This window comes from Prinia subflava, chromosome 18 (assembly GCF_021018805.1).
Source record: "Prinia subflava isolate CZ2003 ecotype Zambia chromosome 18, Cam_Psub_1.2, whole genome shotgun sequence".
NCBI classification, from domain to species: Eukaryota; Metazoa; Chordata; class Aves; order Passeriformes; family Cisticolidae; genus Prinia; species Prinia subflava.
In genome coordinates, this window is record NC_086264.1 from 8,095,791 (window position 1) to 8,107,586 (window position 11,796).

At 37.3% G+C, this 11,796-nt stretch overlaps 1 protein-coding gene across 4 annotated transcripts in view; it reads left to right on the plus strand.

Annotated features, from left to right (window-relative positions):
• PCDH10 (protocadherin 10) overlaps positions 1–11,579 on the plus strand; it is a 33,588-nt gene extending 22,009 nt beyond the window's left edge. Inside the window, exons 5-7 of one of the 4 annotated variants that reach the window (XM_063415055.1) lie at positions 5,478–5,573; positions 7,614–7,688; positions 9,974–11,579. In XM_063415055.1, the coding sequence (XP_063271125.1) occupies positions 5,478–5,573; positions 7,614–7,648 (131 nt within the window). In that variant the 3' untranslated portion in view covers positions 7,649–7,688; positions 9,974–11,579. The remainder of the gene's footprint in view (positions 1–5,477; positions 5,574–7,613; positions 7,689–9,973) is intronic. The other 3 variants (XM_063415056.1, XM_063415057.1, XM_063415058.1) reach the window with 3 other exon arrangements.
• Positions 11,580–11,796: the final 217 nt, after the last annotated feature.

The window sequence follows — 11,796 nt, forward strand, 5'->3', positions numbered from 1 at the left end:
TCAATCCGTTTGTGCAACTGGTCTTGGGCAGCATTAGCAGTACCCAGCACTGTACAAAGTACTGATTTAAAATTGTGCCCATCTTTAGGTTTACATAATGTCCTTTATCTAAGATGACTCTAGAGCTCTTCCCAGCTACAGTGCAGAAAAATAACTGAAAAAGTTTTTAAAAATTAGTAAGTTTTATTTGAAATAAAATGATACTCTGAGTTAGTCTTAAAAATACAGAATTTCAGCTGCTTCTTTTCCTCTAATGGCTGTAAAATCTGTATTTGCCAGTTCTGACTACACAGAAGTCTCGTGTATCTTAGCTATCTCAGACTGGTGCTATATTTATTCATTTAGGTCAATTTTGGCAGTGCTTGTGTGTGCTGTGCATATACCATCTGGGGAGATTTTTTTTTTTAATTATGAAACACCATTTTCTGCGTTCCTACAGCAGAGTATGAAGCAGACCAAAAAACCCAGCAGAAAGATTGCTTGAAACTTCAGGGCAATTTTTAAGATTACTGTGCTATGTTGCTTTAAAATTCCAAAATGCCTCTTGTCCCATAAATTTAAATCCTATGACAAAAGCAATTCAGCCACACAGGGACACGAGTCTCTGTGGGAAGCATGGAGATGCATGTTTGCAGTTGAAATTTTCAAAGGCACTGCAGTTATTTATTTTTGATAGGCAAAATTCTACTCATTATAAATAAATGCTGCTCTTCAATGTACAAACCTCCTTCCTGTGACAGTCAGGAGCTGGAGAATTGATTGTGTGCCTGATCCTGGGTCCATGCACAGAAAATCTTCTCTCTGCGTCCAGGGAACTCCTTGCCCTTGCTTTGGGTCTTTTTGCTGTACACAATAACTGTGATTTTCCACAGTCATTTCCACTGCTTTGATTTCAGAGGGTTTCCTTTCCTTTTTCCTTACTTTTCCTTGCTTTGTCCTAAGTGGGAAAAACAGGGAAAACCATTTAAAGAGTGCAACAAATATCCAGTAAGAGAGGGAAGTGCAGCTGTTCGTCACGTTTGGACAAGCACGCTGTAGGGATCGGTGTTGCTGTTTGTCTGGCAAGCCTGTAAACAGCTTTATTTGTGCATTAACCACTGAGAATCCACATTTCCATGCCAGTAGTCTGATGACTGCTGCTGGGAAGTAGCTGTGAATATATTTGTTTTAGAAACATAGTATGGTGAGGGCAGAAAAGTGAGAAATTAAGTATTGGGGACCTTTTTGGAGAGGAAGTAGGAGATACAATAAGAATTTTTAACTCCAATACCTAACGAAATGTTGGAAGAACTAAATGGGATGTGGGTTCACAGAAAATCCAAAGTCTGCTGGGATAATTTGATTTCTTTCTTTGTTAGGATAATAGTCTTTACTGGTTGAAGGAAATACTGTGAACATGGAGAGGCAAATTTTCAGATCTTGGTTCCTAAATTCTCCCTGAAAATCTCATGCTTGTATGAGTTTCAAGAGTAAATCTGCATTTTTTGCATACACATAAACCTATTTCATATGTGTAAAGGGGGTTACTTTACATGATATTTTTACAGGTCATCAGAAGTAATGTGGATTAGAAAGGAAAAATAAAGGATGCAGAGTAGATCCCCCAAAGAGGTACAGGGATGACAGACTCCTGTTTTTGCAAGTGAGCTGAGTCTTCTGACTTTATCTTTTCACCTTCAGCATCAGGGCTGCATTCAGCCCTGGAAAAAGATCCATTATGAAACTGCTTGAACACAACCTTTCTTTATTCATAAGGAATTTTATAGATGCTGATATGGTGAATTCATCTTTTGTCAGAGTAAAATTCTGTCACTTTCTGACTTTTTTTAGTTGACTGTTTGGGCTTTAATTTAACATCCATCCATGCTCAATTGGAATTTAGATGACAATTGAATGGAGCTGCACACAGCTGTGCTTATTGATAGGAACTGAGAGCTAAAAAAGTCCTACCTCACAAATGAGATGCAGTAATAACTTCTTTTTTTCTGCTCCACTTGAGATAAAGGACTGTGTGCTTTGTACTTCCACGCTTCTTCATGGCCACTCTGATGAGCTAAACAGGATCCTTTCCACCACTGGAGTGCCATGGTCTGTTCTCTCACACTCTCTGACCTGCCTTTAGCCTGTGTCAGCCAGATTTTTTCCCTAACAAGTTTGGGAGATGGTGCCAGGCACCACTCCTGACAGCAGATGGAATATGTTCACAGGCTGTGGCCCACGTAGGTTGCTTGACGTGTTCTGAGAAATTTTAATATTGTGGGTATAAATCATTGCATTCTGGTAATCTTAAGTGACAAAGAATGGTGATAAGCAAACTTCATTTATTGGATAGAAATGAGCCAATATGTGATTTTGAAAAAGAGAAGTTTTGAAAGGCCTGTGAGAAGCCTTTGATACGCATAATTGTGTTATCTTGGTGAACTGGGAAAGACTCCCTGAAATCAGCACGTGTGCTGCTCATGACAAGCATGTGCTTCAGAAACAGAAAATAAAACTTTCAGAGGAGGAATGGGAACATATCTGCCAGGTCCTAATGCCAGCTAATCCCTGCTAGGAGAGAAGAGCACTGGGAAAAACATCCTGGCAAAGATGCATTGGATAGGAATGCATAGTGTGATGCTGATGTAATGCTGTAATGCATGTTGCCTCATGTAAGAACAAGTAAATCTAATTATTTCAGGCCAAATCCTGCATGAATAATTTAGACACCTCTGAAGGCCACCAAATGGTGATCTACATGTCTGCTTCTCCCTTGGATCTATAGGGAACTGAGGCACTTATGAGCAATTTAGGAGGGATGGTTCATATCCCTCCTCTTCTCCCCAGGGCTCTGAAAATTTTAAGTCACATTGTAGCTGGCCTTTAGTGTGCTCTGCATTGCTTAACCCTCAGACTGAAATGTTCATTTTCAGGCTTGTCAGCTGAAAGAAAGGTGTCCTGCAGATTTTGTAAGAATGCAATAGAAAGGGTGAATTTTGAAAAACAAAGAGCAAAAACAAATAGAGAAAAAAGCAAATAAGATTGAGGAGAAGAAATTATTGTTGCATGCAAACACATAAGCAATTTTTATAAAAAAAATAATTAAATAAAGGAGTCAAATAGGAGTTTTACTAAGGATGATACCAAAATTATTAGCTTATAGTGAATTGCAAAGAATGTGAATTTGGTACTACAAAATGTATGCAATTAGAATAAGTTGTTGACACAGAATTTGGAAATATATTTAGGGAATATGCTCTGTGCTGTAAGCCTTACATACATCAGGAGCAATTTGGGAGTTATTTAATAGGCCTTAACACAGTACATAATTATAAGAACTCCAGCAAAATTAAATTTTGCAAAATCTGTGGTTCTCTGCCTTTAATGGTGATGTCATGTATTATCTTTAGTGTTTTCAGGTAGATAATATGGTTTTAATAGTACAGAAAGACAAAGAAGCTTTATTCCCACTGTATCTTGTGGAAAAATGGTCTTTTGTGTTTTTATGGTACATTATAGAATATAGCTTAGTACTTTTGTCTGCTGAGTTGTAGTAACTAAAAAGCATTGTTTCAGTAGTAAATAATCAGAACCAGAGATAAATCAAATCTGACATCAATTATGCCGCTGGGCTGTTGCTGGGGGTGGAAAAGAAAATTCTCTGCATTTAGAACAGAAAATCAAATGCACATAAAAGTATCTTGTGTGGAACAGAACATTCATGACAAAACCCAGGGCTCGATTCAAAAGTCAATCCTTCTTAGTCATGGGCTTGATGTAAAGCACATGTTGATTAAGGTCACTGCTTAAATGAACTGGGAATTGGGTAGTTCTTAAGAACTGAATAGTTTTGGGTTTTTTTCTTTCTCTTTTTTTTTCTTTTCCAGAAGATTAGCTAAATCCAGGTAGCATATAAATCTCAGAGCACCCATTAGCACCAGAGAAACATTATTTCAGTTGCTGTCATAACGTGTCAGCATTTGTATCAGGCATCTCACTCGCCACATGAAAATAGTTGCATGTTCCAAACATCAGAAAATACCTAAATACCTTTTAAGTATGTATTTTTCAGTCTCAAAGCTAAAAGAAGTGGTGTTATGTGTAAGGCAGCAATTTGGTCAAGAAGGTTTTTGGAAAAATAGCGATAATCTGCTGTTGGTCTGGAACATGATGCTCAGATTTGAAAAGTGGTAGTTTTGTAAAGTTTAAAGGACAAACCTCTCGCCCCCTTTTCCTGCAGCAGGTAACATTATTTGTCAGGTTTGCTGCATTATGGTCAGTGCAGTTTCCAGCACTGTCAAATTTTGGCATGGTTGGGAATCCTTCTTTCTTGAACTGATTTAAATGTATATAGACATGGAAATGTATGCACTTAATGAAAGGAGAAAGAGGAGCACAATATATGTGGTTACATAGTTTTCTTTATACAAGACAGGGTTTGTTTTTTCCTTTGCATAATCATGTTTGTTCCAGAAGTAAAGATACACTCTCAAAGGAAGAAAAGATTTTAATGGCCTGTGGAAATTATTTATTTAGCTAAAATCAAGCCTGTTTCCAGAAAAGTTTCAGTGCAGCAACAAAAACTTTTGCATTTTGGCCTACACTAATTTATTCACAGCCTGGAGACCCAATGCTCACAATTGGTTTTCTTGTTTCACATGAAATCTGGGTAATTGTACCCATCAGTCCAAATGCTCTGGGTTTATTTTAGACACAGTATTTATATCTTGGATTTTGCAGATGCCAGAAGGAACATTTCAACCATACTAAGTGCCATATTGTTATTGGGGGCAGATTCCACCCTGGGGCAGCTGCCAGGTTCACAGGCAGGAGCTTCTCCTGCCTTGCCTGTCTTGTGATGTGCCAGAACTGGACAGGCAGCGGGGTCTGATTTTCTCCTAACACCTTCAGGACCCTTCAGACACGCTCCTAAAGCACTAACAGTGATCACCAAAGCCAGCAGACTCACTGACAGTGGGGGAGATTTTGTCTTACTCAATTATTTATCTATATTTTCAAGTACAAAAGTAAGTACGTTCCATCTTCCTTTTTTTTTTTGCCCCACCCCCAATTATTTGATATAATACAGAGTTAAACCCCCACATTAATTGCGTAAAATGAAACGTGGGCATCTGGAATTCAAGGTGTTTTATCCAACAGTTCTCTACAGAATATACAGATTTGAAGAATGAAATCTTTTCACTAGAGCCTGGAAAGAAAAGGAAAAAGTTCCCCTTAAACTAATTCATGAGGAAATGATATATGAGTAAAGTGTTATTTTTATATTTGTGTACCAAAGTTTATTGGCCTGGATAAGACACTCTCTTTTTTATGATGCCATTAATGGAATATTCATAGAAGATTATTAGCAATGCTTTAGCAAACTTCTTTAAGCAATAGATCATTTTTAAAAGAAAAGAAAAGAAAAAAAGACTTTATGGCTTGCAAAATATACTGAATTGACACTTGCAGTGACTGGAATGCTTTTTTATCCACAGAACATGGGTGGCAGCAGAGTAATCCCCATCCTCCATCCCCCAGCCCCAGCCCCAGCCGTGTGTCTCACCCCTTACCTGGATGCACCACTACGAAGGGTGAGGGAGCTATGGTAGTTTACTCTGCATTCCCGTTCACTTCTTGTTGACCTCTGTCCAAAAATCGTAGCTGCTGGTGATCTGAACTTGGCTGGGACAGTGTGACAGAGTGCATTCTGCCCCTGCCTGGCTCGTGGTCTCTGTTTGCTTGGGCTGAGTTGGAGCAGGAGTGCTGAACATGCAGTCCGGCTGCTTGGTTGGTCGCTGGAATTATCCATTTCTGCCTCTGGTGAAGCTCGTGGGGCTTGGTGAAGAGCTGTGTTTCAAATGCTACAGTTAACACGTAGACTGTGAGGCAAAATACAAAGGACAGGTAAAATTAACAATGCAGATTTAAAGCCAACCTTACCATAGTGCATATGGGATAATTGACTCCTTTTTAAATCACTGCTCGCTGCAAGTGAAGCCAGAACAGTTTTGCTGTTCCTGAGTGAAATGCAGCGGGAATTCTGACTCCTGGGGAAGCTGCAGCATTTGCTGTGCTCTGTGGGGAAGGCTGGATCTGGTGGTGTGGTGAGTTTGTGCTCCACCAGAGGAGACAGAGCATTTGCACAAAAGCCTGCATGTGAAAGCCTGTGTGAAGAGAAATACTGCTTGGATGTTGTCTGAACTTAATCTAGATTATCTGAAGCAAGATGAGGCTTTACATGGTGGCTTTACCCCTGCTCTGCTGTTGCAGAGGTTTTTGATTTAAAAGAAAGAGGTTTTAGGTCATCTTTATCCAAAGTGAAGGGGGATCAGGAGTAACAGCAGCAGCATGGCTGGTATTTGATATTCTTTGGAATTTTATTGCCTAGCAGTTCCTTTGGATCTTTAGGCTGTTGGCGCGTCTGGGGGGACTCAGCAGTTGTTCTGTTAGGAGCAGAAGTGATGCTGCAGGAGCTTATGGAGCTCTTAAATACAGTCCAGAGGCAAAGTGACAATAGTTACAAAAGGCATGGGATGTGTTTTCTTTCGCTGCTTGGGTTGCCAGCTGTGTAGGGAAGCACTGGGCCCTTTCTCTGTCCCTTTTAGATCAGCTACAACTGCTTAGCAGGAGCAAAATGTGATTCAGAGAGTTTGAGGATGTTCCAAGCACAGGCAATCCCTTCCAGGCTTTTCCATAAGGGGAAATGCTCCTGCCTGTACTCACAGTTGTAAAGTGGTAATCCCACATCGAGTTTGGGTGTAATAGGATGATTTGCAAGAGGGTGAAAGGAAGATTTATTAAAGAGACAAGGGCTTTACAATATTTTCTGTTCATTTCTGATCCATGAACTAGGAATAATTACTGCATACTTTATTGTCTCTTTCCTGTTTATTATGTTAGTGGTTTTCATTTCTTTTTCTGTTCAGTTACCACTGATGTCTTTACATGTCTTCTCTTACCAGTCTACACAGAATTAGCTCACTGTGGATGCAAGGCTTATTAGGGTGTATTGAGCAACAAATGAATCTTCATATATTTTTGCTAGGTCTTATTTCATTATTTAATTGAATTTTTATTTTATATTTATTTTATTTTATTTTATTTTATTTTATTTTATTTTATTTTATTTTATTTTATTTTATTTTATTTTATTTTATTTTATTTTATTTTATTTTATTTTATTTTATTTTATTTTATTTTATTTTATTTTATTTTATTTTATTTTATTCCATACAGATTTTATGCATTAAGTACTCTTCCTGTAACACCCAAAATATTTGTTGTTCTGGGAAGGATCAATGCAGCACAAATCCTGTACCCTAAGAATTTGAATTGCAATACTTGTGAACCTTCAATCATCTTGTTCACCTCAAATAATATTAGAATATGTGTACAATTAGCATAATTACATTATCAGAATTATGAAACTGCTTATTATTAAAGCCTTTTGTCTGACTACCCATACTCACACAGGCTTGAAACTTCTCTCTGTATTAGTCTGAGAGTTCAGAGCAGGTGATAAAATAGGGATGAAGGAGAGAGCTGTGATCTCAGAGGAGATATTAGGCACCAGAAATTATGGTGTTCTTGTTCCAGCTCTTACACTGACTGTGATACTTCCATTTCTATAGCACTTGCCATCTCTGGATCTCAAAGTGGATTATAAAGAATAGTGATTTAAACCTTCCTGCACCTCTAGGAGATAGGTAAGCAATATTATTCCCATTTTACAGATGGAGAAATTGTGATACAGAGAGGCTTAGTGTTTGTTATTTAAAAGTTGATTTACGAACACACATGCATGCACACACACAGAGCCACAAACAGATGTCAGAACTTTCATTGCTCTCTTTTTTCAGTTGAGTCCATCCTCCTTTCCATTTAACCTCTCTGATTTATGTTCCCCATCTGTAAAAAGACGGAAATTGGTATAGACATGGAGAGATTTGCTTGCACATGTATTTCTGTGCAGAGCCAGAAAAAAAGCCAGACAAACATAGAGCACAAAATTTGCCTTTAAAATCCAATGATTTTTATGTGTTGGCAGAGCATATTTTAAGATTTGGTACCATTTTTGTAGGTGGCAAGAGTTGCAGTAGTTCTGCAACTTAACGTATAATATTTAGTCACCACTATAAAAGGGCTTGATTGTTTTGCAATATAAACATGTTAACTGGAGATGAAAAATTTCAAAATGCATCAGTTTATATGGCAAAAGGCCAGACACAGCCATTAACTCAATCTCTGCATTATCTGAGCAAGGGTGCCACATCAAGGCTCTGTGTCAGACAGGAGTGGGGCAGTGGTGCTGCATAAAAGCCCCAGCTGCATCTCTGTTTATCTTTCTCCCAGCAAAGTCCTGCTGTGTCTGTAGTGCAGCACGAGTTCCTCAGTGGCAGACACAAATCTAGATAATTATGCCTAAATATTTGCAAGAGAACTGAAATTATGTCTGAACTTTGGGGAAAAAAAAAATGTTTTAAAGATCCAATATAAGTCTTGTTATTTGTACTGCTATTATTGGAATGATTGTTTCTTGTAAGAGTAAAAAAAGATACTTTAAAAGATGTCCAGATACTGGATTAATCTGTGCCTGTACTGCATCAAAACATCATGAAGGTTCTGATCTCATTATTCTTAAAAACTTTGTTTAAAGAACATCTTGCAGAAGCTTTTAAAAAATCCTTTCTAATTCTGCTACTAATCTGCTACAGACCTGAAACGTTGGAAACCTCATCTATTAGATGTTTTAATTTTAATAACACATCTGGCAATTTTCTGTATGTTGAACAGATAGCTTATACAGAAATGTTTTTCACCTTTCTGTGTGCATCCTGTAGCGTAGTCAGGCTAGATTAGACAAACATACCCACAGTAACATTTTCCTGTAACTTAACTTCCCTGTGATACAGTACCCAGATTTCACACCTTTACAAGTGAATATATATATATAGGAAATAAGTATGGCTAAGGTATATATTTATGTTAAATGGAACGGAGACTGGATGTGTTTTTGTGTCACCATGCAAGCATCAACCTGAACATGATCCAAAGATTCATTCGAAAGTTACGATTCCTTTTTTGTTTCCGTTGTATAACTGCATGCAGAGAAGCAGACTGAACTTGGGGATTTAGGGATTTGGTTGATTTGGAGCTAAGGTAACACCTGATTTTACCACTACAGGCTTTACCAGATAATGATGGTGCTGATGCTAATTATAATATTTGAGTTATTATAGTGAGTTAGTTCCTTGTTTTAATGTGTGACTGAGATCAGAATTTAACCTGGGCTCTTGCTGGATGCTAGTACAAATCATTTGTTACTTTTGCTCCCAATTACACTTAAAGTAGTCAGTGTCTTGAGGTAATATAGCTGCTGCAGCTGCTGGATTGGGATGTGGCTTTGCTGATGCATTAACCTTCTTCATCCGTGTGACATCAGTTAATTTTCAGCCTGACGGTAAATGCTGAAATTTGAATTTTAGCACTAATGCACCATTTTTTTTTCATCTGTCAAACCAGACTGAAGGGTCATTTAGTGATGAGGATAATGGTTCACTTTGAAAGAGAAGGAAAACCAGCTTCTGAATTTTAGGGGGAATTCTAGATCTTGCTTCAAAGAGCAAGCTGAACTAGGGAAAAATTAGCCTGTGAAATTCCAGTAATACTTCACCTGTAAGTCTGAGTATTTGCCTTATCTTTATACTGATTTTCTAACAGGCACGTTGGAATATTTGCCATGACAAGTTAGACAGAATAATAAAACAGTCTATGAAATTTGGTGTTCAGGCTATCAAGCCTCAAAAAGAGGGCTTTTCTCTGAGAAGTGAATCAACATTAAACTGTTTGCTATAATGGGAATTTCCAGCATCAGTTTGTGACAAGTTTTGATTGTTTCTCTACACCCTAAGAAATCCTAAACCTAAGAACTGTTGGAGACTGATTTTTTATTTTTGCTCCTCTCAGAAGTGTCTTTCTTTCTTCCCTGCAGCACGGAAAAGGATATGCTAGTCACTTCTACAGGACTTACCTGAAGCAGCATGATTTGCACAAAAGAAAAGTCGACCAACAAAAAGCATCAGCTTTCAACTTCATTATCTTGGCCATCCAGTTCTGTGTAACTGAAGGATTTGTGTGCTGTTGGAGACATCCTGGCCAACCATAGGACCTAATTGCTCTCAGCAGGCCTGAGAAATGAGTTGAAATGTGTAGAACTGTAGAAACTTCAGAGGCAACTGATCTTGCCTCTCTGATCAGTGTGTGCCTGTTTACAGCACTATATATCTTTCTCTCTCCAAAATGTCACTGAGCCCTTTAGATGTTTATATTCACCACAAAAAGCCAATCGTACAGATAAAAGAGATGTGCATTATAAATGCAATATCACTGTTTTAAACTTGACTGTTTTATATTATTTTTGTGTGATCAAGTGTTCCCCAAACTATTCCAACTTTACAAGAGAGATTGTGATCATGTTCTTTTCACCTGTGGGTCATAAAAATGTTGTTAATCTGAAGACCCACAAAATTATCAAAGACATTTCTGTAGTTTATACACCGTGTTGCAAAGTGTTTACTGTACTATTTCAAAGCTTCTAAATAAATATAAAATATATATATATTATATTATATATAATTTTCCGAAAAACGTGGTACAACTTAGTTGATTTTTAAATGGATTCATACAGTCCACACCATACACTAAAGTGAGAAGATAATTCAGGGTTCCTAAGCTATCCTTGCTAAAAACAAAAAAAAAAAAAAAAATAAACTTTTAGTAGTACTTCCCCAAAATTCGTATTTTGGTCAATCCTGGTTTTTCTTGTTTAAAAGAAAAAAAAAAAAAAGCTGTAAGCAACAACATTTTGTCTGAAGAGTTGTAAGGAATTTTCAATGCCAAAGATGCAGCTGTCAATATGACCCGATTGAGCGCTATGTACTATCAGAGGTATAAATCACTCTCCATTGTTTTGATTATGTTTCTATGGTTTTTAATTTGGAATCACGAAATCTTTTATAAGGCTCTATAAATTCACCTGTATATGTTGTTAAAAAAGAACACTGGGTGTCTGTACATTTTGCAATGTAAGATATAATGTAAGTGAAGTTAAGTATTTTAAGAAAATCATCCCAAGCTCATAAATATGTATACATACATACATAAATACATAAACACACACACACAAACACCCACACATCTCTCTTTAACATAGTTTCGTGAAACTATACAAATATATTGCCTAAAGATATTTCTCTTGTGGCTAGGAATAGTTGTTGATAGAATTCAAATTACAAAGGCAAAGTATATGCCAGACTCTTTTATCACAAAGGAGATTTCCAATTAGGAACATGGCACATTCTCAGCTGACCCCTGTCCCATTGGAGTTAAAATGGTGGCCAACACCATCTTTGTTGGGAAAAGGATTAAGCCCTTGCATATAATCTTTATGTTCTGTAATAATTCTGTGGTCTGAAACAGTATCTTAGAGCGTTTCTTTTCTATGAAATATTGAAAAAAGTAAAATTTCCAAGGTAAAGTTTAAAACTACTTTCATGTCCATTTACTAAATGTAAAAATCTAGTAAAATTTTTTCTTTTTTTTTTTTTGTGCTGTGTTTTTTTCCCCCTGCTTTACCTTAAAACGTCAAATAATGAAAGCAAATGAGCGCACGCCTTGTTGCCAGCCAATGCCTTGCCAAATTCAAACCTATCAGTTCCTACTGATAATTCCAAATAATGTAAAACAAGGGAAAATGTTTCATTGATTGCAGTGGGATTTGGATCATGCTGTTATGTAGGAATTCTGTTGTCCCCA